We start from the raw sequence: 26,717 nt of genomic DNA on the forward strand, positions 1-26,717 counted from the left end.
ATATTGTCTGACACTGCACCAGTGTGAATGTAGCCTGAAGGCCACACACACCATACAATTTTTAAAATATCTTTTTCAATTCAAAAATTGCAATCCATTTTCCTGACTGAAACATTTCAGAAATCTGACCAATGTGCCACATGTTAAATTTTTCCTCAATTTAGAAACAAATGATTGAAAACTGCTTGGGTCTGTATATCAAGTAATTGACAATCTACTCTACACCATTCAATTTTCATAAAAATTTATCAGAAAGAGTCCACCACTCCCAAACTCTTATTACTGAATAACAATAATAATAAAAAAATAAATTCTCGAACGAATGAAAAAACATTTTTTGATTTTTTTATTTTTTTTTTGGGGGGGGGGGAACCACTTGTTTTTATTGAATTGCAGTAGAATTGGATAATTTTATTATGGTTTGTGTGGCCACCTTAAGGGCCCTTTTCCACTAGCAGCATTCCGGCATTTTGACGATCGCTAGTGCACTCTGATTTACAATCACGGTGCACATTTTCCATTAGCACATTTTGATGTTTTGCTGATCGCAATCGTAGAGCTGCGCGATTGTTGCGATCATGTTTCGCTCCCGACGGTCCACACCACAAACGTGTCGAGTGGAAAAAGAAGTGCTAAAGGAACATAATTGAAACTGATCCAATGTTTGGACAGACTAGATAGAAAACCTGGTCTGCACATGGTGATTTTCAGATCTGTGTATGGCCAGATAAATACACCTGAGGCTTATCCGAGTGCCTGGCTTTTATGGAGCGCAGTAATCTTTAATGTTCATATATACAGTCAGCTGTAATACAACAAATCACTTCAGTAAGACAGCATCGTCCACATAGCAGATGAACCCATCACCACAGACATGGCAGCAGCTTCTCCGACAAGGAACAGACCCTGGAAAAGCAAAGCTCACCGGCAATTACATAACTCACACTGATTGCTGTCATTATTCTGTAATTGTTGTATGCATTCGCCAGCATTGTTTCATGATGGAAGATCAAGCTTGGAAATACACTGGAATTCAAGACTGATCTTGCCCAAATCTGCTTTGTGTTGACATAACTACACAATAAATGCAATTATAAATGGTATTGACAGTACACATGTTGCTAGGTACATAATGAATCACCATCTGTATTCAAAAGAAAAGAAAAAATATATTCCTATATAAAAACACATGAACTTGCATAGCACTAGACAGGAAGCAGCTGTTGTTGGACACCTGCAGGTCTCCAGCGATTGTGGGGCCAGCAGTGGATTGTCTATGGCAGGAATTGGCAGAAAGTCCAAGTGAAACAAGACTACATCCCTTCTGAGATTCCTCATCCGTATGCTGAGAAATCTCTATATGTAGCTCTGAGTCTTATATCACTTTTTTCCCCAGCTTGGCCATTCTGATCCTCAATGCTGTGGATAGAGAGGAGAATAAAGTCAGGGCCATGGTCATTGATTTAAAGAGACTCCGTAACAAAAATTGCATCCTGTTTTTTATCATCCTACAAGTTCCAAAAGCTATTCTAATCTGTTCTGGCTTACTGCAGCACTTTGTACTATCACAGTCTCTGTAATAAATCAACTTATCTCTCTCTTGTCAGACTTGTCAGCCTGTGTCTGGAAGGCTGCCAAGTTCTTCAGTGTTGTGGTTCTGCTATGAAATCCCCCATCCAGGCCCCTCTATGCACACTGCCTGTGTGTTATTTAGATTAGAGCAGCTTCTCTCTTCTCTCTTATCTTTTACAAGCTGGATAAATCGTCCTCTAAGCTGGCTGGGCTTTCACATAGTGAGGAATTACAGACAAGGGCAAAGCTGTTTGCAGGAAGAAAAGAGCAGCCTGAAACTTCAGTGCATGAGAGATGCAGGGGGAAAGAAACACACAAATGATCTCTTGAGATTCAAAAGGAAGGCTGTATACAGCCTGCTTGTGTATGGATGTATTTTCTATGTGTGGACATACTGTACATCAACCTACTTCCTGTTTTGGTGGCCATTTTGTTTGTTTATAAACAAACTTTTTAAAACTGTTTTTAACCACTTTTAATGCGGCGGGGAGCGGCGAAATTGTGACAGAGGGTAATAGGAGATGTCCCCTAACGCACTGGTATGTTTACTTTTGTGTGATTTTAACAATACAGATTCTCTTTAAGTAACTGTACAAAGTAAAAATGATTGCCCAAAAAACAGAGCTTTATTTCTGGTAAAATAAAATGGTCATGTTTCCAGTTCCTCCCATCTGACAATGTAAGAGGTATGCATGGCCACACCCCTCCCATTTAATGCTGTGGAAGCAGTGATTGGCTGGCCCAGTCATGCCACCAACCATCAGATACCATTAGGGCCTGGGTCACTGTACTACACTAGCTGATTGTTATAAGGACAGAAATATCAAAAATGACATCATGGCACATTAATGTCTTGCAAAAAATCGATACAACTTTATTCAAAAATACAAAAGGTGAATTTTTCATAAAAACTCTTATCCGAAAGATAGCATTTATGGCCCGTTCACACTGCGCACATTTCCAGCCACGTTTTGGAAACGCGTGCAGGAGGCAGACACGCACCACATCAGACAGTGCATAGAGTGCACTGTCTGATGTTCACACTGCATGCGTTCCGGACCAGTGCGGTCCGGGAACGCATGCTGCACGTAATTTTTGCAAAAACGCGCGGCTGTCTCATTAACTTTTCAGTGATGGGATCAGCCACGCAACGCATACAAACGTGAATGGCGTGCGTTCGCATGCGTTGTGTTCCGCATGCGTGGCCGTCCGCGTTTGTAATGTGAATGGTCCCTAAAGCTCATCAAACATATCCGGGAAACTAGCAAGATCAATCAGCTGGCTTGACGAAGTTAAGAATACTTAATTTTCTGATGCCACTAGAAATGTATTCTTACTAATGCCAACGACACATGTTCATTTCGGGTATACAGTACCCTTTATCAGGCCTAATTGTATATAATTATCTATTGGGCTAGATTGTCCCCAAAAGCCAGATAAATAAGAAACAAGAATGCAAGCATCCGACCGTCCGGGTGCACAAAAATATTAGTATTGTATTCTTAGTAACAATACATTTCTAATATCTGATGGCGTTAGTAAGAATCAGTGATGCTCGGATACCCCTTTTTATTATTCGAGTTTGGTCGAATTCGAATAGTAGATTATTCGAATTCGGTCGAATATTCGAGTCGAATATTTTTTACTATTCGATTCGACCTCGGACTTCGAGCTCACTATTCGAGTCGGTATTCAAGCTCATTATTCGAATTGGCCTTAAATAGCTTCCAACACTTGTTTTGAGGGTGAATGATGCAAGAAACATCTTTTTTCCCAAGTAACAGCAAGTGATTATGTGGGGATGTTCCTTTAAAAAAAAAAAAAAAGGTGGGAAGAGAACTTCTTCTTCTTCTCCTTCTCCTTCTCCTTCTCCTTCTCCTTCTCCTTCTCCTTCTCCTTCTTCTTCTTATTATTATTATTATTTTTCTATTTCGTCTTCTTCTTTTTCTATATCTTCTTCTTCTTCTCCTTCTTCTTCTTCACTTATTTCTCTTTTATATATAGTTTTTTTAAAAGAAATGCAGCTATTTTTGAGCGTAATAAATAGCTGGTGGCGCATGGTGGAAGCGCCATTGTATGTGCTCCCTGGCAGTGGAAACACACAGACAGCAGAAGGTAAATTCAGCAGCAGCAGCAGGAGGAGGAGGATGATTGTGTGGCAGCAGGCAGTCAATGAGGCAGGCAGCGAGACATAATAGGCTGTGTGGTACCTAGCGGTGGTACCAGGCCGTAAATACACAGCATGAGGTTCCAGACAGCGGTCGTGAAGCCCACATCATGTCCAATACACAACTGGGACAACACAGTTTTCAACCAGGACACCTCTAAAAATAATATCACAAAGCATTAATAAAAAGTATATATATTTTTTTGTTTTTTTAAAGAAATGCAGCTATTTTTGAGCGTAACAAATAGCTGGTGGCGCATGGTGGAAGCGCCATTGTATGTGCTCCCTGGCAGTGGAAACACACAGACAGCAGGAGGTAAATTCAGCAGCAGGAGGAGGAGGACGAGTGTGTGGCAGCAGGCAGTCAATGAGGCAGGCAGCGTGACATAATAGCCCTGGTACCTAGCGGTGATACCAGGGCTGTAAATAAACACAACAGGAGGTCCCAGACCGCGGTCGTGCAGCCCACATCATGTCCAATACACAACTGGGACAACACAGTTTTCAACCCGGGCACCTCAGAAAAATTAAACCTTTTTTTTTTTTTAATGGTTTTTTTGTTTTGTTTTCACAGCAAATGACACAGATATAGCTATTGTTTGACGTAATAGCTGGTGGCAGAGTGGCAGCAGAAGGTAATTCTGTGTACCCTGGCAGTGGGAAACACAGACAGACAGCAGCAGCAGCAGGAGGAATGGAGGAGTAATGAGAGTAGCTATTGTTTGATGTAATAGCTGGTGGCAGAGTGGCAGCAGAAGGTAATTCTGTGTACCCTGGCAGTGGGAAACACAGACAGACAGCAGCAGCAGCAGGAGGAATGGAGGAGTAATGAGAGTAGCTATTGTTGGACGTAATAGCTGGTGGCAGAGTGGCAGCAGAAGGTAATTCTGTGTACCCTGGCAGTGGGAAACACAGACAGACAGCAGCAACAGCAGGAGGAATGGAGGAGTAATGAGAGTAGCTATTGTTGGACGTAATAGCTGGTGGCTGAGTGGCAGCAGAAGGTAAATCTGTGTACCCTGGCAGTGGGAAACACAGACAGACAGCAGCAGCAGCAGGAGGAATGGAGGAGTAATGAGAGTAGCTATTGTTGGACGTAATAGCTGGTGGCAGAGTCGCAGCAGAAGGTAATTCTGTGTACCCTGGCAGTGGGAAACACAGACAGACAGCAGCAACAGCAGGAGGAATGGAGGAGTAATGAGAGTAGCTATTGTTGGACGTAATAGCTGGTGGCAGAGTGGCAGCAGAAGGTAATTCTGTGTACCCTGGCAGTGGGAAACACAGACAGACAGCAGCAGCAGCAGGAGGAATGGAGGAGTAATGAGAGTAGCTATTGTTTGACGTAATAGCTGGTGGCAGAGTGGCAGCAGAAGGTAAATCTGTGTACCCTGGCAGTGGGAAACAGAGACAGGCAGCAGCAGCAGCAGGAGGAATGGAAGAGTAGTGTGAGTGTGGCAGCAGGTAGGTAGGCAGCGTGACATAATAGCCCTGGTACCTAGCGTTGATACCAGGGCTTTAAATAAATACAACAGGAGGTCCCAGACAGCGGTCGTGCAGCCCACATCGTGTCCAATACACAACTGGGACAACACAGTTTTCAACCCGGGCACCTCAGAAAAATTAAACCTTTTTTTTTTTTTTTAATGGTTTACTTTTTTTTTTTTTTTACTGCAAATTACACAGATATAGCTATTGTTTGACGTAATAGCTGGTGGCAGAGTGGCAGCAGAAGGTAAAATCTGTGTACCCTTGGCAGTGGGAAACACAGACAGGCAGCAGCAGCAGCAGGAGGAATGGAGGAGTAGTGTGAGTGTGGCAGCAGGTAGGTAGGCAGCGTGACATAATAGCCCTGGTACCTAGCGTTGATACCAGGGCTTTAAATAAATACAACAGGAGGTCCCAGACAGCGGTCGTGCAGCCCACATCGTGTCCAATACACAACTGGGACAACACAGTTTTCAACCCGGGCACCTCAAAAAAATAAAAAATTGGTGTTTTTTTTTAATGGTTTACTTTTTTTTTTTTTTTTTTTTTACAGCAAATTACACAGATATAGCTATTTTTTGACGTAATAGCTGGTGGCAGAGTGGCAGCAGAAGGTAAAATCTGTGTACCCTGGCAGTGGGAAACACAGACAGACAGGCAGCAGAAGGGCAGTACACACAGCAGCCCACTGTAGATGTAAAATGTGTGGCTGCAGGCGACGTAATAGTCAAAGTGAACCAGGCTGGCTTAGTGAGCAGGAGCCAGGAGAGGTGGTAAAGCGTGGTAAGGCACATTAACGATGGTTCTTCCGGCAGCCAGTTCATGTCCCCCTCTCGCCGACAACAGGGGCCAGGAACTCGCCTTCCACCCATGCCTGGTTCATCTTGAGAAACGTAAGTCTGTCCACAGACTTGTGAGACAGACGTGAGCGTTTCTCGGTGACCACGCCACCAGCTGCACTGAAGCAGCGCTCGGACAGCACGCTGGAAGGGGGGCAGGACAGCATTTCCAGGGCGTACTGCGCCAGCTCGCTCCAGATCTCCAGGCGCTTGACCCAATACTCCATGGGATCAACAGGGGCATCGCTGTCAAGCCCGCTGTAGGACCCCATGTAGTCAGCCACCATGCGGGTCAGGCGCTGGCTGTGACCGGAGGAGGATGCTGCTGCATGCACCTCCTCTCTAGTCGCTGCTGCTGGAGCCTCTACAGTCCTGTAGAGCTCATTGCTGAGAGACAGCAGGTCTGTGGGGCGCTTGCTGCTGGATGCAGGCACCTGCTGCTGCCTCTGTGCTGGCTGGACAGTGGGGGTGGAAGGCTGGAGGAAGGCTTCCTCAAAGCGCTCAACAAGGGCCTGCTGCAAGCTCCTTATTTGTTGCGCTGGGTCTCCTCCTGCAGGCGGCAGGAACTGGCTCAACTTCCCCTTGAGGCGTGGGTCCAACATCATGCTGATCCAGATGTCCTCCCTCTGCTTCATCTGGATCACCCTGGGGTCCTTGCGCAGGCACGTCAGCATGTGCGCTGCCATTGGGAAGAGGCGGGCCACGTGTGCTGGCACATCGACGGCAGTGCTGTCCTCATCCTCCTCCTCTGCCACCTCATCCTCTCTCCACCCCCGCACCAACTCAGCTGCGCTGTGCTGATCCCCCTCATCAGCAGCAAGGTCAGGGACCTCCACCAAGTCCTTCTCCTCCTCCCCCTCAGAGGTGGACTGTGCAGCTGCTTGCCGCTCCTGCTGGTCCAAGGCTGCCGCTCCCTGTTCCAGCAAAGCATCGAGGGCCCTGTTCAGCAGACAAACCAGGGGCACCCACTCGCAGACCATAGCATGGTCCCTGCTCTCCATGTTAGTGGCCTGCAGAAAGGGAGCCAGCACTAAGCACACCTGCTGCATGTGCCTCCAGTCGTCATCGGGGACGATGGACGGGATGTTGCTGGTCTTGTCCCTTTTCTGAGCGGCGGAAACAGTGGCCAGGGCAAGGTACTGGTTGACAGCGTGCTTCTGTTCAACCAGACGCTCCAACATCGCCAGGGTGGAGTTCCAGCAAGTTGGAACGTCAAGGATCAGCCGATGGCGTGGCAGCTCCAGCTCCTTTTGCACGTCTTCCAGGCTCGCACAGGCTGCAGCCGAGCACCGGAAGTGACGCACAACGTTCCTTGCCGTTTCCAGCAGTTCGCCCATCCCCTGGTAGGTGCGCAAGAACTTCTGCACCACCAGGTTCAGCACGTGGGCAAGACAGGGGATGTGGGTCAGGTTTCCCCTGTCAATTGCGGCAACCAGATTGGCCCCATTGTCGGCCACCACCTCTCCGACTCTGAGGCCTCTGGGGGTCAGCCAAATCCTCTCCTGCTCCTGGAGTTTGGCCAACACATGGGTTGCCGTCAGTTTGGTCTTCCCAAGGCTGACCAACTGCAGCAGAGGGCCTTCACGCTGCTGCTGAGGCGGGGGGTTTGGCCAGGTGTGCCGGAGGATGGCAGAGGATCGGAGGAATCTGCTGCAGTTCCCCTGACCCTGCGGGGTGGCACCATCCACTGTGTTGCTGCTGCTGCTGTGCCCGCTGCTGCTCTCCCATCCTCACCCCCTTCCACCAAGCTGACCCAGTGGACAGTGAAGGACAGGTAGCGGCCTGTCCCGAAGCGGCTGCTCCAGGAGTCCATGGTGACGTGGACCCTTTCACCAACCGCGTGCTCCAGCCCTCGCTCCACGTTGGCCATCACAAAGCAGTGCAGTGCAGGAATGGCCTTGTGGGCAAAGAAGTGTCTGCTTGGGAGCTGCCAGTCTGGGGCTGCACAAGCAAGCAGCACACGCATGTCGCTCCCCTCCTGCACGAGCGTGTACGGCAGGAGTTGGGAGCACATGGCCCGTGCCAGCAAGCCGTTCAGCTGACGCACGCGACGGCTGCTGGGAGGCAGAGCCCTAACCACCCCCTGGAAGGACTCGCTCAAAAGGCTCTGGCGTGGGCTTTTGCTAGCACGGGAGTCAGCGGACACAGCAGAAGAGGCCACTGAGGACTGGCTGCCAGAACAGGCCTCAGTGTCGGCGGCAGGAGCTGCAGAGGGGGGAGGAGCAGTGCGTTTCCGCACTCCTGCTGGTGCTGCTGGAGGAGCAGGAGGGCGGGTGGCTGCTGTTGCTGCTGCTGCTGCTGAAGGCTGTGCAGTGATGGGTGTGGTGCCACTGCCAGCACCAGATGCCTTCAGCCTCTGGAACTCCTCATGCTGGTGGAAATGTTTAGCAGCAAGGTGGTTGATGAGCGAGCTGGTGCTGAACTTTAAGGGGTCTGCACCTCGGCTCAACTTCCGCTGACAGTGGTTGGAAGTGGCGTACTTGCTGTACACTGTGGGCATTGTGAAAAATCGCCATATTGGTGACAAGAACAACCCCCTACGGCCTGGAGCCGCTGCTGCCTGTCTCCCTGTGGTGGTTGGGGTGGGGGCTTGGGTGCGGCTGGTGGTGGTACTGGCAGATGCTGCTGCTGCTGCTGAGCCTAAAACACCAGCAGGCTGTGGGACCTGCCTACTGCTGCCAATGCTTGCAATGATGCGCCTCCTTGCAAGCCCCACAAGCGCATCCTCCTCCTCCTCCTCAGAGCTGCTGACAACTACATCCCCAGGAGCTGGTGGCACCCAGTCTTTGTCTGTCACCGTGTCATCATCATCCTCCCCCTCCTGAAACATGTCCTGCTGGGATGATGACCCCCCAAATTCCTCTCCTGATGCATGGATGGGCTGCTTGACTGTCGCCACAGTCTTGCTGTCCAATCCCTCCTCCCCCAAAGTGCCCATCAACATCTCCTCCTCAAAATCGCCAACAACAGCAGACAATTTACTCATGATGCCTGGGGTCAAAAGACTGCTGAATGACAGATCGCCAACTGACGGTGAACTGGCCTCCTCCCCAGGCCCTGCTGGGCGGCTGCTGCGAACAGGGGTGGTGGTGGTGGTGAGGGTGGAGGCCTCGGATGCAGAGCTGATGGCGGGCTGCTCATCCTCCGTCATCAGTTGCACCACAGTGTCTGCATCCTTTTCCTCAATGGGACGTTTCCGACCCGGCTGGAGGAAAATAGGAGCAGGTACTACACGCTGCTGCTGCTGCTGTGTCTCTGCAGCGTGAGTTGCAGATGCTCCTGCTGGGCGGCGCCCAAGGCGTCCACGGCCAGTGGCTAGAGGCGGAATGTTAGCCACTGACGCAGCTGCTGCTGCTGCGGAACTGTGCATGGTGGCGCAGCCGCGGCTTGCCACAATGCTGCTCCCTCTCCTCCTGATTCCCTTTCTGCCCTTCCCCTTGCCCAAACCGCGCTGGCTGCCACTTCCAGACATCTTTGATGTTTTGGGCGTAAACAAAAAAGTTTTTTAAAAGGGCGGGTGAAAAAGTGGGGTACTTTAATGGAGTGGGTTGGTGGGTGAGGTGACACTAATCACTAAGTGATTAGATCGCTAAGTGATTACTAGTACAGTACTAATACAAAATACAATAATTCAGTAATCAGTAAGTGTGAACAGTGAACAGTGAGTGTGTCCCCTAGTACACTAACTAGAAAATACAATAATCAGTAGTAATCAGATTCAGTAGAAGGAAATAGAGTGTGTGTAGTACACTACAGACAGTGCACGCACACACACACGCAGGAGCTAGCCTATGAACAGTGACTTAGTGTCCCTAGTACAGTAAGTAGTAACAGTAAGTACAACTAGAAATTACAATAATCAGTAGTAATCAGAAGGAAATAGAGTGTGTGTACTGTACACACACACGCAGGCGCTATGAACGAACAAACAGTGACAGTGAGTGTCCTAGTACAGTTACAGTATACTACAAAATACAATCACTCAGTAGTAAAGGACAGCAGAAACACTGGTATAGATGAGAAATAAACTAACAGAGGACAGGAGGACAGCTGTGCCCACACAGGCAAGGCCCTGAGGCCTAAAGCTGTGTAAGCTTGCCTGCAGCAGCTGGCTGTCTCTATGTAACACACAAGCTACTAACTAAAATACAATGTCTATCTAACTAACAACAATATAGGTGTATATAGGAGGTGTATGTGAGCAAAAACGCTAGGTGATTGACCACAATAAAGCTCTTGCTAAGCCAAAGCACAAAGGAGCAGATCTCTCTCTGTACAAAGTCAGGCAAGGACGGAAAAACCTAAAATGGCGGCCGCTATTTATAGGGTAGGGGCTGGCCAGGGTCCCCCTCTGTGATTGGCTGCCGTCAGAGGGCCTGGGAGCCCTCTGATTGGCTCTAAGGACATCAATCTGGGCTATGACGCTATTCGAGCTCGGTATTCGAGCTCGAATAGCGCTGTTTGCTCGAATAGCGCGAATAGTGAATGGGCTATTCGAATTAACTCGAATAGCCCATTCGAATAGCTGCAGCTATTCGAGCTCGGTATTCGAGCTCGAATAGCTGAAAAAGTGCTCGAATATTCGAGCTACTCGAATATTCGAGCTCTGCTGAGCACCACTGGTAAGAATACAATACTAATATTTCTGTGCACCCGGACGGGCGGATGCTTGCATTCTTGTTTCTTATTTATCTGGTTCTTGGGGACAGAGCCAGATCCGCCAAGCGGATTGCTCAAGTCCAGTCTTATCAGCTGAAAGATGGACTGTACACACGCCCGACTTGACGTCCAAACGACCGGTCGTTTGCGAAAATCTGACGTGTGTATGTACCTTAAGCCATAGACCCTGAACAAGCGTGCAACAGATCAGGTGTTTCTGACATTATAGTCAGATCTGAAAGATTAGCTTCATGCTTGTTTTTGGCATTATTCAGACACTACTGCATCCTAATAGACCAGCAGGAATGCCAGGCAACCGGTATTGTATGAAAGGAAATAAATATGCCAGCCTCCATATGTTTCTCACTTCAGTTGTCCTCTCCTCAGTGGCGTAGCTAAGGAGCTGTGGGCCCCCCCAATCACTCCATACATAACAGTTGATACGGCGCACCAAAACCTGCCAATGGCAACTACAGTATCAGAGGTGCAAGAAGGGAATGGGGAACAAGTGATTATTATGAACACAGGACCAATAGAGAGCTAATACTGCAGTTGAGGAAAGGCCCTCTCGGGGCCCCTCTGGCCCAAGGGCCTCGATGCGATCGCTACCTCTGCAACCCCTATTGCTACGCCCCTGTCCTATAAATAAAACGCTTTGAGGTCCCCTTGAACTCGGTTTTTACTTTGTTTAAATTAACCCTTTAGCAGTCAATTTATTAAAGGGAACCTGAGGTGAGAAGGATATGGTGGCTGCAATATTTATTTCCTTTCAAACAATACCAGTTGCCTGGCAGTCCTCCTGTTCCTGTGTCTCTAATACGTTTAGCCATAGACCCTGAACAAGCTTGCAGCAGATCAGGTACTCTGACTCAGCTGACTCGGGTTTTACTGGATTACCCATATGCTTGTTCCAGGGTTTTGACTCAGACACTACTTATGCCAGGAGATCAGCAGGGCTGCCAGGCAACTGGTATTGTTTACAAGGAAATAAATATGTAAGCCTCCACATCTCTCTCAACTCGGATTTCCTTTAAGAGGCTTACAAGTGTTCCAGGTCAATTGATTTTAGCACATTTTTTGTTTCTTATTTGTTACTAGGAATGATCAATGAGATACACATTTTTCCAAAATTATGCAAATTTTTATGTAAATATATGCAGTTTGAAACCGGACCAATCAATTTAAACCCAGGTTTAAATTGATTGGTCCAAAATCAAGCTGCATATATTTGCATCAACTCGTAAAATTTTGCACATCTGTGATCATCCCTATTTGTTACATTTCCTTGCTACTAATTAGTACTGCTGTAATGTGTATTTATGACCATTTGTCACTAGGTGGCAGTGTGGGATAATAAAGGATTTCTGCTTTCAGTTTCTATATCCTCTGCTGGCAGAGAGAGATATCAAACATTCCAAGAATTTACAGCACAACAAGTTCTGCTGGCTGAGGTCAAAGGCAGTGCTGCCGATGGATTAATATTTAAGAACCTAGAATGATCAGCAATCCTACTGAGGAGCATTACACCTTATAGAGTGAGTCCTCCTAAACGTGATACGTCAGTTACAGATTATGACTGGTTGGCTTAGTCATCTAGTGGCTACTTTTTCCCCTGAGCAATCAAATAATTAGATTTTCCTAATGATGTTACCTCTTTTTCTTTCCATGTAAAATTTTAGATGGTTCCACTTCTCTTGTACTGTATATTCGATAATACAAAACAAAATGGGAAGGCTGTATTACAGAACAACACTGTCACTTCTTCTATGGATTCTTACCTGTTAATGAGGGTTCCTCAGTGCCGTCATCTATGATCTGTTTGGATGCATAGCTATGGGAGCCAAGGCTTGCCTCTTGTTCTTGTAACGATATGGAATTCTTGTAGGGTTGAGGACCATGCAATGCTATATTGTGTCTGGGTACTTTCTGTAGAACGTTATTTGGCACAGAAGAATTAGAAATGAGTTGTGGTTGTGATTCTGGTGGTTTGATTAGTCCTTGTGCCACAGTTTCTTCTCCCTTATCTGTATCATCATCAATGACAACCAGTTCCGCTCGAATGATTCCCTCATAATCTGTTAATGGTCTGACATCATTATCATCAGCGTGCTTGTAGCCCATGAAAATCATGGTGACTGGTTCTGAGTCCTCTATGAAGCATGGTGCTGCATGGACTGTGGTGTAGTGTATGTCCTCTTCCATATCGGCAGTTTGGTGACTGGTGTTGTATCCTCCCGAATTAACAAACATGGCCTCATGGTAATCTTCCTTTAGTTGAGGTTCTGCGTTAATTATTTGTCCATTTTGTGTGATAACATTTGGCTGTGTGTATACTGGTACTTCTGGTGCAGATTGTATATTTGGAATTGTAGGTTCTGCTACTTCTGGAGCATGTCCGTTTTGATGGTTCATAATGACAGGAGAGCTATGGCCATTCAACTTTGGTATGACTGCTCCTTTATGGATGGCAGCTGTGGGACTATTGTATTGGTTTGAGAACACTGGTTCATGGTACTCTGTAGGTGACTGTGTATTCTTTTCTGTAGCTTTTCTTAAGAGATCCTCCACTTCAACAGGAGCAAGACTGTCTACTTCATTTTTAGCCACTTTACCTTCAGAGCTTAAAGCATACACAGACTTTCTACCATCATCATAGACTTTGACTCCTGCATCTTGAAACTCATCGGAGGGGATCGGGATTGAAGATAACACTGTGCTTTTTCCAGTCTTTATGTCTTTCTGAACCTTGATTTCCATGGCAAATAAAGCTGGAGCAACAAAATGGGAAGTTGTTATTCTGGTAGCATTAAAAAAAATAAATATATAACGTATATACTCGAATACAAGTCGACCTCGTGTATAAGTCGACCCCAATATTTAACCCTCTTAAGCTGGAATTTTTCATTCACTCAAGTATAAGTCTACCCAGCAAAGTTAATGGCTGCACTTGGGGTTCAGGATGGGTTAATAACTGTACTGCATACAGTATTGCAGCCATTAACCCCTCCTGCCCCTTAAGTGTAGTTGATAACTCCTCCAGGTCCCCAAGTGCAGCAATTATTTACCCCGCTCTCTGCAGCCCAGTATTTCCCCCCTTTCCGTGTTAATTGTTGTGGCTAGGACTTTCAGACCTGTGTTTCCTTGGCATTTCCTTATAGTATCTCTTACCACTGGGTAAATTGCTGCAGATGGCAATGTCACTGTTAGTACACACATTACTCACTGCGCTCAGTGTTGCCTGTGACTCGTGTATAAGTCGACCCCTATAGTTTTATGAAGTGAATCAGACCTACATTTCTAGACTTATACTCGAGTATATACAGTATGTGTGTGTGTATTAAACATTTTGTATGGAATAGTAACAATGAGCAGTTTTGCCGTTTTTAGTTATGCCCCTATTTAATCAGCAATAACTTTTTCACTACTTACAACACTCTAGTAATCTATACATCGTTTTTTGGTCGACAAGATTTTTTTTTGTATGTTTTACTTCCTTAGCGATTGTTTTACTTGCTATGCATTTTAACAGGAAAAATAAGGAAGAAATGGTAAAAGAACTATTTCTCTGTTTTCACAAATTACAGTTGGAAAATAAACAGCGCTACTATAGAAATACTTCATATTTTATTAATCTATTTATTCCCTTAATTTATCACTTACTGTAAATTATGTTGCTGGTATAATGTATGGCAAAGATATTTTATTTTGATATAAAGGTATTTTTTCCCCTTATACTGTATTCTTAATGAAAAGTCCATAATTGTCTAACCATCAGATAAAATGCAACTGTCATCATTTTTTAAACTTAAAGGTATAGGCTTGCTATACACCAGCGGTTCTGGATGCTTGCTTGGCTTAACAAGGGTGAAAAGGGATGATTTGCATCTTCCGTGGTAGTGCATTGTGGGTAACCACAAATGTTCACTTATAACTGAATTATTGCAAATTTACTTACTGTTTTAAGAAGGAAAATTACACCAAGCTTTGCTTTTTTAGTAGGAGGGCTTTTTGGTTCCTTTTATCCCCCTATACATTCCCTAGTAGTTTGGGTCACCCTGAGCTGCTTGGTTACTCTGTTGTACTGGTCCAAGCCCTATTTCATACAGCTTTATCAATCCCTGCCATGTACTGATGAGGACCAAAGGTCCGAAACAGGCTGTCTACATATGGGTTTGATATGGCTGTGTAAAACTTAAAGCTATAGGCTTGCTATACACTAGTGGTTCTGGATGCTTGCTTGGCTTAACAAGGGCGAAAAGGGATAATTTGCATATTCAGTGGTAGTGCATTGTGGGTAACCACAAATGTTCACTTATAACTGAATTATTGCAAATTTCCTTCAGTTTTAAGAAGGCAAATTACACCAAGCTTTGCCTTTTTAGTAGGAGGGCTTTTTGGTTTCTTTTATCCTCCTATACATTCCTAGTAGTTTGGGTCACCCTGAGCTTCTTGGTTACTCTATCATTTTTTAAAGTAGACATATAGGGCTGTTCAATCATAGGTAATTTGTAATATTCATACTTGTATGATTTTGGGTGAAATTTTCCCAAATTTAACTATAATTTTGAAAATTACAATTTTTTTTTCAGTTCTATATTCCATTTTTTTCTAGATGGCAGCAGCGTCAGCTTAAAGGGAACCTTAACTGAACGGGGGGTAAAGAGTTTTACTTACCTGGGGCTATTACCAGCCCCCTGCAGCAGTCCTGTGCCCTCGGAGCCGCTCTGGAATCCTCCGGTCCCCCGCTGTCACTTAGTTTCGTTTTTGACGACTCACCAGTCGCCGGCCGCCATGCGTATTATTGGACGCATTCACCAATGCAATTAGCGCTATTGCGGACCGCAACGCGTACAAAAATACGCGTTGCCGCATATCTACGCGTGCAGAATGCAGCAACGCGTATTTTTGTACGTGTTGCGGTCCGCTATAGCGCTAATTGCATTGGTGAATGCGTCCAATAATACGCATGGCGGCCGGCGACTGGTGAGTCGTCAAAAACGAAACTAAGTGACAGCGGGGGACCGGAGGATTCCAGAGCGGCTCCGAGGGCACAGGACTGCTGCAGGGGGCTGGTAATAGCCCCAGGTAAGTAAAACTCTTTACCCCCCCGTTCAGTTAAGGTTCCCTTTAAAGTGAACCCAAGGTGAGAGTGATATGGAAGCTGCCATATTTATTTGCTTTTAAATACCAGTTGCCTGGCAGCCCTGCTGATCCTCTGCCTCTAAAGCCTCCTCTACACGGTATGATTTTCCATCAGATTGTATCTATTAAGCCTCTTCTACACGGTACAATTTTCCATCAGATAGATGGATCTATTAGATGGATCTAGTAAGAAATTGCATTGTGTGTAGACGTCCAAATTGTTTCAGATCAATTTTGCGATAGATTTTGCTTTGATAAGTACCCAAAATCTATTGCAAAATCTAAAGCCTCATCTACACGGTACAATTTTCCGTCAGATCCAGATCTATTAGACAGATCTATTAGATAATTTCCAACCGGTCCAATCAGATTGCATTAGATTTTGGGTACTTATCAAAGCAAAATCTATCTCAAAATTGATCTGAAACAATTTGGATGTCTACACACAATGCAAGTTCTTATTAGATCTATCTAATAGATCCGTCTATCTGATGGAAAATTGTATCGTGTAGATGAGTCTTAACGCAATCCAATTGGACCAGTTGGAAATTATCTAACCAAAGATTTACCAGATGTGCTCCTTTATTAGCCCCCCCAACCTATAGATAGCCTGATGTGCCCATGTATTAGTCCCCCCTATTTATAGCCAAATGTTGTCCCTTATTAGCCCCCCTATATAGCCAGATGTCCCCCTTTATTTGCCCTGTATAGATAGCCAGATGTGTCGCTTTACTAGCCCGTCCCCCAGTATAGATAGCCAGATGTGCCCTTTTATAATCCCCCTCCCCCATATAGATAGCCAGATGTACCTTTTTTTTATTAGCACCCTGACCTCCAACATAGAGAGCTGTATGTGCCCCTTCAATAGCCTCCCCCTAGTATAGGTAGCCAGATGTACACCTTCCCCCAGTATAGACAGCTAAATGAGCCCCTTTATAAGTGCCCTACGTCATAGATAGCCAGATGTTCCCCCTTTATTAGTCTCCCCCCAGTATAGAGTTCATAATAGATAGCCAGATGATGCTAGCATGCACGCTGTGCTCATTGAAAGCTGCAGACTTAAATTCACATCGCTGAGCTTTCCAGTGGTTCTGCAACAACGTAAATGTACTGTAGCTGGGCAGGTAAGTTCACTGAATGAATTGAAGAGAATAACAATAATATGGCTTATCTCAATGAAGATCAACAATGTAGGGGTAAAAATATGTACTTTATTGTAAACTAAAAGGACAATGCGTTTCACAGGTGTACCCCACTTCCTCAGGTCAAGTGCCTGTAGGTGAGCACAAAATGGCTTGGAGTGCCTATATATAAACTATTTTTTAATCTATTTTTCAGGCCTCTCCTCCCTTTATCTACATTATCGTCCAATAGAACCCCACACCTCACCTGATGTAAACGTACCATAGAAATATAATTGCACTGAGATTCGATTATATTGTCTGTTGCGACAGAACCCAACGGACGCAGTGTGAAAGGATCCTTATTAAAGTTAAATACTACCACTGAATGGATACAAAATGGCTTTAAAGAAAGCTACTGAGAGGGATATGGTGGTGGCAATATTTTTTCCCTTTTATACAATATCAGTTGCCTGGCAGTCCTGCTGATTAGTGTTGGTGTTATAATTCAGGAATCCCCAATTCTCCCACACACCACACTTCAGAACTTGAATCAGTGGATACGGTCATGGGGAGCTCACTCACTTGCAGATCATGGTGCACTTCATGTGTGGTTTACGTGAAGTGTGGTTTGAACCTCAAGTGAATGAACTCCTCGCGACCCTGTCCACTGATCGGGTGCTGAAGGGTGGTGTGTGGAAGAATTCAGGTTTCTGAATGAATTGTCTTAAATTTGAACACAACTGCTGATCTTTCTGGCATAAGTAGAGTCTGAATCACACACCTAAGACAAGCAAGTCAGATTTTAGTACGAAACATCAGATCTGCATGCTTGTTTGCAGTCTGTGGCTAAACGTATTGGAGACAGAGGATCAGAAAGACAACCAGGCATTTTTCATTTTTATCCACTTCACCCCAGGGGCAAATCCAGGATTTCCAAGGGGGGGGGGGTTCCTGAAAGTGGCGTGTGGGCGTGGCCAAAATATGGTGTGGGTGGAGCCAAATACTAGCAGTTTCTAGGCTAAATTGCACCCAGGGTGAGGGCGTAAAATGCGCCCCCAACGTGGAGACAGGTATAGGTGCCCGCAGTATAGGTAGCCAGCTATAGGTCCCCCCCAGTATAGGTAGCCCATATAGTTGCCCCCAGTATAGGTTAGATAGGTATATGCCCCCCAGTATAGATTAGATAGGTATAAATGTCCCGCAGTATAGGTTAGATAGGTATATGCCCCCCCAGTATAGGTTAGATAGGTATATGCCCCCCAGTATAGGTTTGATAGGGATATGCCCCCCAGTATAGGTTAGATAGGGCTATGCCCCCCAGTATAGGTTAGATAGGTATATGCCCCCCAGTATAGGTTAGATAGGTATATGCCCCCCAGTATAGGTTAGATAGGAATCTAACTATAGGTTAGATAGGTATATGCCCCCCAGTATAGGTTAGATAGGTATATGCCCCCCAGTATAGGTTAGATAGGTATATGCCCCCCAGTATAGGTTAGATAGGTATATGCCCCCCAGTATAGGTTACATAGGTATATGCCCCCCAGTATAGATTAGATAGGTATATGTCCCCCAGTATAGGTTAGATAGGTATATGCCCCCCAGTATAGGTTAGATAGGTATATGTCCCCCAGTATAGGTTAGATAGGTATATGCCCCCCAGTATAGGTTAGATAGGTATATGCCCCCCAGTATAGATTAGATAGGTATATGCCCCCCAGTATAGGTTAGATAGGTATATGCCCCCCAGTATAGATTAGATAGGTATATGCCCCCCAGGATAGATTAGATAGGTATATGCCCCCCAGTATAAGATAGGTGAAGGAAGGTGCCCGCCCCCTGTGTGGGGAGAAGATTGCCTGGGGAGAAGACAGAATAAAATGATGGAGGCGCCAGCCGCGCTAATAAGGGATGCGGGAACCGGCTTTATTCCTCGCTCCCTCCCTCCCTCTGAATGCCCCCACCTGCGGTGAATGTGTGCCGGCTCCCCCATGAGTGTGTGCGCAGCGGAGCGGTAGGTCCTCTTACCGCAGATCAGGCGCACCAGCAACTGGAGTCTCATGCTTCCTGTGACGTCATGGTAAACAGGAAGCATGAGACTCCAGTTGCTGGTGCGCCTGATCTGCGGTAAGAGGACCTACCGCTCCGCTGCGCACACACTCATGGGGGAGCCGGGCACACATTCACTGCAGGTGAGGGGCATTCAGAGGGAGGGAGGGAGGGAGGGAGGAATAAAGCTCCCGCATCCCTTATTAGCGCGGCTGGCGCCTCCATCATTTTCTTCTGTCTTCTCTCTCCCCAGCCGGCCGGGCCATGCGGCAGCCCCACTTCCGGTCCCGGTGCAGGGGGTTGTTCTAGACACTCAGAACAACCCCCTCCATGCGCCACTGCACCCTCAAGAGGTTTTTACCTTAAGGGCTAGAACAATTTTCTCCTGCCAGCGCTCCTCCCTTTTATTCACCAATAACTTTATTACTACTTATCACAACAAGATTATCTATACCTTAGGCAACTATTTATGTATCTTTTTTAAAACTTCTTTTGTTTGTTTTGTTTTTTTACACAAGAGTTTTTTTTTCCCGGGGATGGTGGGGGCTAAGTGGAAGGGATTTATTTTATAAATTTTTAATTAAAAATGTATGTGTCTGTGTAATTTTACTTTAACGCCACTAGATAGCACTGTGAACACAATCCTGCTTTACAGGAAGTGTTCACTTTTTTATTTACACTTAATACATGCTTTCAATACTTCCTGTATTATGAATGGACATGGCCCCTGATCGGTGTTATGTCTATTCCTTCCAAGCATTGCGATATGTTAGTGGAACGTTTGATCCCCTTCCCCAGTCATGGATCCCTGTATTTCGACATTATCCGTATCTCAACCCGCCGAGTGGCGGGCATGCATGCGTGCACGGAAGCGGCGAGCTATGCATTAAAACGTCCTGGAGCCGTTAAAAGTCTCCAGCAGGACGTTTTAATGCGTGGCTTACCACTAAGTGGTTAAAAGGAAATAAATATGTTAATCTCCATATCTCTCTCACTTCAGGATTCCCTTAAGAGGAAAGAGATCACCCTCGAACAGGAGCACCCCCTTTGATGCATCAAACATGCAAACAGCTAGTTGTTATACTGAGTTCTGTTTACACTGAATGGTGTACGTTTACCTTTGACATTATTATAATAAACATCATTCATTATTTGTTTGTCCCATCGTTGTTCCATCCATTCTAGAACATAAAAGGCTTAAAGAGTAACTGTTAGCCCCAAAAATCAAATTTAAATCTCTATTGCAATGTTTTAATTACTTTGTAAGGGAGCCAAAAAGGCAATGCAGAAGTTAAAAAGCATTCTAATTTTTTTACTGTGTAGCCTTTTCTCCAAGCTCCTAAGGAGGACGCAAAGCCGCATAACAGATACTGCAGAGCATGCCCATGTCTGCCCGACCCCCCTCTCCCCCCCCCCCCCCAGGACCAGGTGCCGATGTCTGCCCGACCCCCTCTCCCCCCCCCAGGACCAGGTGCCGATGTCTGTCCGCTCTCCCCCCAAATCCGCCGCCCCCCCAAGAGCCGATGTCTGTCCGACCCCCAGGACCAGGTGCCGATATCTTCTCACCCCAAAAAGCTGACACGGAGAGAGAGCGGGAGCGGAGTACATCTACACACTTCCAGCGCCGCCACCGCAGAGCAGCCGCCGCCGTGCATCTCTCTCCTGCTCGTGATTCTCTCACATGTGACTCGGCGGCGGCTGCTCTGCGGTGGCAGCGCTGGAAGTGTGTAGATGTACTCCGCTTCTGCTCTCTCTCCGTGTCAGCTGTTGGGGTGAGAAGATATCGGCACCTGGTCCTGGGGGGTCGGACACACATCGGCTCTTGGGGGGGGGGGTGGGTTGGGGGAGGAGCGGACAGACATCGGCACCTGGTCCAGGGGGGGGGAGAGGGGGTCGGGCAGACATCGGCACCTGGTCCTGGGGGGGAGAGGGGGGTCGGGCAGACATGGGCATGCTCTGCATGCTCTGCAGTATCTGTTATGCGGCTTTGCGTCCTCCTTAGGGCCTAGTGCACACCGGAGCGTTTCCGCTGCGGTTTGCGATCTGCTTGCGGGTGCGGATCTGCTAGGGTAATGCATTTCAATGGGGTGGTGCACACCAGAGCGGGTGGCGTTTTGCAGAAACGCATACTCCCGGGCTGCAGCAGATTTTGGATTGCGGATGCGTTTCTGCCTCAATGTTAAGTATAGGAAAAACGCAAACCGCTCTGAAAAACGGCACTTCAGAGCGGTTTGCCAGGCGTTTTTTGTTACAGTAGCTGTTCAGTAACAGCTTTACTGTAACAATACATGAAATCTACTACACCAAAAACGCTACACAAAACCGCAAAACGCTAGCTGAAACGCTGCAGAAAAATAAGAAAAAGCGTTTCAAAATCTGCTAGCATTTTGCGGATCTGCTAGCAGTTTTTGGTGTGCACCAGGCCTAAGAGCTTGGGGAAAAGGCTACACAGTAAAAAAATTTGATTGCTTTTTAACTTCTGCATTGCCTTTTTGGCTCCCTTACAAAGTAATTAAAACATTGCAATAGAGATTTAAATTTGATTTTTGGGGCTAACAGTTACTCTTTAAAGCAAATCTGAAGAGAAAATAAACTTATGAGATAATGAATTGTATGTGTAGTACAGCTAAGAAATAGAACATTAGTATCAAATAAAAGAGTCTCATATTGTTTTCCAGTACAGGAAGAGTTAAAAAACTTCAGTTGTTATCTATGCAAATAAGCTTCTCTGAGCTCTTCGACCCACTGGTTCAAATACAGTCCTTTTTTTCTGAAGCGCTAAAACAGCAAAGAAACAGTGAGAGTGGGCTTGAGATAAGGATTTATTGCAGGAAAGTTCAAAGGGTCATTATTTCTGCTTTGTTTTATAGTTTAAACGACAGAGTGTGCTTTTAAAACTGCAACTGTGACCGAATGATGCAGTATTATTAAAAAATGTTCTTTGCTACAAATGTTCTATCCCTTATCCGTACTACATATACAATTAATTTTATACGTTTTTTCTTTTGCTTCAGGTTTGTTTTAAATCAAACTATAACAGCCGGTCAACAAAGGGCGTTCATCAACGGAGTCATTTTTACATGTTTTTCCCTTTAGTTGCAAATACTCCACTATGATCATAAGAACAATGCACTGTAATACAGATTCCAATTCCAGTCTACTATTCACACAACAGTGTGCCCTGACATAACTGTGATGGGAATACTGCCTTCCATATAAATAGCTCTAGCATGCATCATTTCAGTGTAAGTCCCAGTGACAGGCTTGATGCTAACAGCTCACGATGACCATAATAGCAGTAAAACGAATAGCTAGATGCCACCGATCTATCAAGTGATAGTACCTTTTCTTGGCTCATCCCCATTCTCAAGTTGTGCGCTCTCCATCTTTCTAACGAATGTCGGTTTATAAGAAGGTGGTAAATCAGGTATTCCAGCATAGATGTCTCGCACTGGCTCTGTGAAAGAAAACATCTCATGAGAACAACAAAGTACATAATGACAAAGCTTTCTACTCTATCTATATATAAGAATCTATTGATTGCAGACATCAAAGACCAAACAACCCTTTTTAGATGTTCTGCTGTAATGATAAATATGTACCTATGGAGGCAAGTTGTGTTATGTTATTTAATGTCAACTAGTCAGGTCAGGCAATGTGACAAAACTAAGAATGCTGCCACAGGGCAGTCCTCTAAATACAAATAGAGTCTCCAACGGGGATCAGCTGATGCCGGGTAAGTGTGCTTTCTGGTTGCTTGAGGCTCAATGGCCTCAATTCACTAAGCAGTTTAGACTAGTTTACTGATGATTTTTAGTCTACAGATGGTTTGGTGTAAATCAGTTGCATCAAATGGGAATTCACTAATAATTTCCAAATATTTTAGACCTGTTTTTAGACCTGGTCTAAAACATTTGGTAATTAGGTCGGTAAAGCAGGGGAAATGATCAAAAGATGCAATTCACAAACGAGTAGCTATGACTGACATCCTTCTCCTCTGATGATCTCTCCTCTGGATACAATTAAACTCCTGCATAATTAATTCAAAAGGTTCCATCCTAATGTCTAAAATACCTCATAGAATGACTTTACCGACAGAAATCAGCTGGTCTATTATCTGTCAGGAAAAAGTGGGTGTGGTTACTCCTTGTTTGCCTTTGTGAATTGCATCTTTTGATCATTTCCTCTGATTTACCAAATGTTTACGCCAGGTCTAAATACAGGTCTAAAACATTACACCAAACCATCAGTGGACTAGAAACCATCAGTAGACTAGTCTAAACTGCTTACTGAATTAAGGCCAATGTTAAAAATAGGCCTAGCTAATACAATACTATATCCCGCTCTGCATACATGCCATGAAGTTTGTATTAAATGTTAAAATACAGTAACTGAAAGTATATTAACCTTGGGGGAGCAATGGAACCCTGTCTTTAAAGTGGACCTGAACTCTTGCACAGGACAAAAGGAAAACATAGAGACATGCACCCTTTATGTATTGGGAAAGTTTAGCCTAATTCCCCCGCAACTGTGACTAATCACAAGTGTAAAGTAATCTCTCAGTTCCACCAGCTGGCTGCCTCAACAGTTGTACAAAAATTATGGTTCTAGAAAGTCTCAAATAAATGAGGCATGTTTAGCTACACAAGTGTATATCTGATGTGAAGGTTTATCCCAGTTACCCTTAGAGGCATGTTTTATATATTTAATAACTTATTTTTGTTTCTTTAAGGTTATTTAATGTACATACCTATGTGCATACCTTCTCGAACTTCTGCGTTCACAGCCTGCAAAGTCCAAGAGAAAGAAAGAAATATGAATTTATATTACAGCCATCGGATAATCCCATGCCTAAATCTTTTTGTTCCATTGCACTTTTTTACTTATTAGGGATTGACATAATTTACATAGCAGGAGCCTATAGGCACAGATGTTATAGCACTCTAAATCTAGACTCCGGCTCCAAATAGCATTTTATAATAAGGGGAGGCTAACCTTTTTGGATAAGAAATACAATTGTTGATAATAAAGTTTATATGTTTATAGTAATCTGGGGAGCGGTAGTCTGATGATTACCGTGTATACTCGCGTATAACCCAACCCGCGTATAAGCCGAGGTACCCACATTACCCTCAGAAACCAAGAAAAAGTGACTCGCATATATGCCCCACCCATAGCCCCGTCCACATTAGCCAGATGTGCCCCCAGTACAAGTCAGCCGCCCTCCCCATAGCCATATGTACCCCAAAGATCATACAGTTGTGTCTCAAGACACTACTACGTCATAGATATGAGACACAGCAACAGAAAGAATCCCCGATCGTTGCTAGCATGCTCCGCCCCACAAGCCAGGGAACACAGGTTGTCTTGAGCAGCGCACTCTGCACACCATGTTGCAGGGGATGGGGACATAAACGCAGCAGGGAACTAACTGGCAACAGCAGGCTCACTAGTGCAAAAGCCTCACGCTCCTCTGCCAGTAAGATAACCCGCTCTACCATCCATTCTGACTCACATATAAGCCGAGGGGGTAACTTTTCAGCAATTCAATGGTCACCTTGGAGTTTAGTCCAAGCCTCCTAGATTAAGTAGCACTTGCCGGTGCTCTTTTCCTGCAGGTCCACCACTCCTGCTAACATGAAACTCCAACAAAGTACAAAAAGGCACTCCACAGGCTTTAAACTTTCGTTTGTGGTTTATTCGAGCATGGACATCGTGTCCATGCTCGAATAAACCACAAACAAAAGTATGAAGCCTGTGGAGTGCCTTTTTCTACTTTGTTTGGGTAACTTTTAAGCACATTTTTTGCACTGAAAAATTAGGCCTATATGCAAGTATATAAGGTATATTTTTGCATTTCTGATATCAGACCAGCTCTCCCTCTGCTGAGTAGGAAGAGTTTGTATTAACTAAAGTAAAAGGCTTGTTCCCTGGAAAAAAGGTTTTGTGAGACTCCAAACTACGGCCTCCACAAACACACAAACCCCGGCTGAGCCACACTACAAGTATGCTGGCTAATTATGCCTCCTTAGTGCGATAATTCCCCAGTTCTTCCCCTCCCCCCTCGTGGATGCGATGCGTGTGCAACTTCCTGTGTACTAAGCCTGCCAAGTACTTCTGTACCCTGATACGTAATTATTACCTGATTAGTCTGATAGCTGAAACTCAGTAGGAGTCTATACAGGATGGTATACTTTCGAGAGGCTTTAAGTTCCCTTATTCTGCTATTGTCATGAAGGTTCAACCCACTGCAATATGCCTAGGGTCTCCTTCTCTAAGTTTTAGAGGTAAATTTGCACTAAAGTTGTCATGATAGGTGCTGCCTTGTTCTGTGAGGAGCGGAACCAAGACAGCTTATTTCATTGGCTTTTGTTTAAAACCATTTGGCCATTTAACATCGGTTTGAGTTAAATGCATTACTAGAGTATAAGTCATTGTTTAACCCATTCAGGTTCCGTCGTTTTCACGTGAGAAATGTTCACTTCCCATTCATTAGCCTATAACTTTATCACTACTTATCACAATGCACTGATCTATATCTTGTTTTTTCCGCCACCAATTAGGCTTTCTTTGGGGGGTACATTTTGCTAAGAGCCGCTTTACTGTAAATGCATTTTAACAGGAAGAATAAGAAAAAATGGAAAAATTCATTATTTCTCAGTTTTCAGCCATTATAGTTTTAAAATAATACATGCCTCCATAATTAAAACTCACGTATTGTATATGCCCATATGTCCCGGTTATTACACCTTTAAAATTATGTCCCTTACACAATGTATGGCGACAATATTTTATTTGGAAATAAAGGTGCATTTTTTCCATTTTGCATCTATCACTATTTACAAGTTTCAAATAAAAAAAATATAGAAATATTTCATCTTTACATTGATATTTAAAAAGTTTAGACCTTTAGGTAAATATTTACATGTTTGTTTTTTTTTTATTGTAATGTTTTTTTTTTTATATACTAAAAATTTTATTAGGGTACTTTTGGGAGGGTGGGGGAGGTAAACAATAGATATATAATGTAAATGTGTGTTAATTCTGGTTTTTTTTTTTTTTCAGGTGTAGTATTACTTTTTGGCCACAAGATGGCGGCCATGAGTTTGTTTACATGATGTCACTCTAAGCGTAGCACGCGCTTAGAGTGACTCATCGCAGAGGGAACGGCCAGAAAAGGCGCAGCTTCCGAGAGAAGCTGTCGCTTTTTCAGCGGGGGAGAGGAATCAATGATCGGGCTCCGTAGCCCGATACATTGATTCCTTGGCTACCGAATCCGTGGCCGGGAGTGCGCGTGCACGCGCACGATCGGCCGCGGGGGCGCGCGGTAGCGCGCATGGTTCCTGGACGTAGAAACTACATCCAGGAACCAAAATAGGTTAAGGTACTAGCACATCATTATGGCTGAAATTAGCTCATTATATGTCCACTGTTTTCGATGTACTGATTTATTTAAATGATTTATATTGTTTCTGTGTCAGACACAATTACTATTGATTATGCTGGCATAGCTGTTTGTACTTTTATGTTGATGGGTTCAATAAAATTTTATTGGAAAAAGAAAAAAATATGCCGGCTAGCCCAGCAGTCACCTCTCTCCTACTTTCCCTGCCTAGCATAGGTTGCCACAGGTGTCCCTTAAAATGAGGGTACTTCTGGCTACCTTATTCTAAGTAGCTA

At 45.0% G+C, this 26,717-nt stretch overlaps 1 protein-coding gene across 1 annotated transcript in view; it reads right to left on the reverse strand.

Annotated features, from left to right (window-relative positions):
* Positions 1–744: 744 nt before the first annotated feature.
* The window catches only part of PALMD (palmdelphin), a 127,345-nt gene continuing 101,372 nt past the window's right edge, over positions 745–26,717 (reverse strand). The window contains exons 5-8 of the mRNA XM_068242584.1: positions 23,788–23,824; positions 22,381–22,494; positions 12,501–13,490; positions 745–1,419 (exon numbers count right to left, since the gene is read on the reverse strand). Of these exons, the coding sequence (XP_068098685.1) occupies positions 1,376–1,419; positions 12,501–13,490; positions 22,381–22,494; positions 23,788–23,824 (1,185 nt within the window). The 3' untranslated portion in view covers positions 745–1,375. The remainder of the gene's footprint in view (positions 1,420–12,500; positions 13,491–22,380; positions 22,495–23,787; positions 23,825–26,717) is intronic.

The sequence above is a fragment of the Hyperolius riggenbachi genome, chromosome 6 (genome assembly GCF_040937935.1).
Source record: "Hyperolius riggenbachi isolate aHypRig1 chromosome 6, aHypRig1.pri, whole genome shotgun sequence".
In the NCBI taxonomy this organism is placed as follows: Eukaryota; Metazoa; Chordata; class Amphibia; order Anura; family Hyperoliidae; genus Hyperolius; species Hyperolius riggenbachi.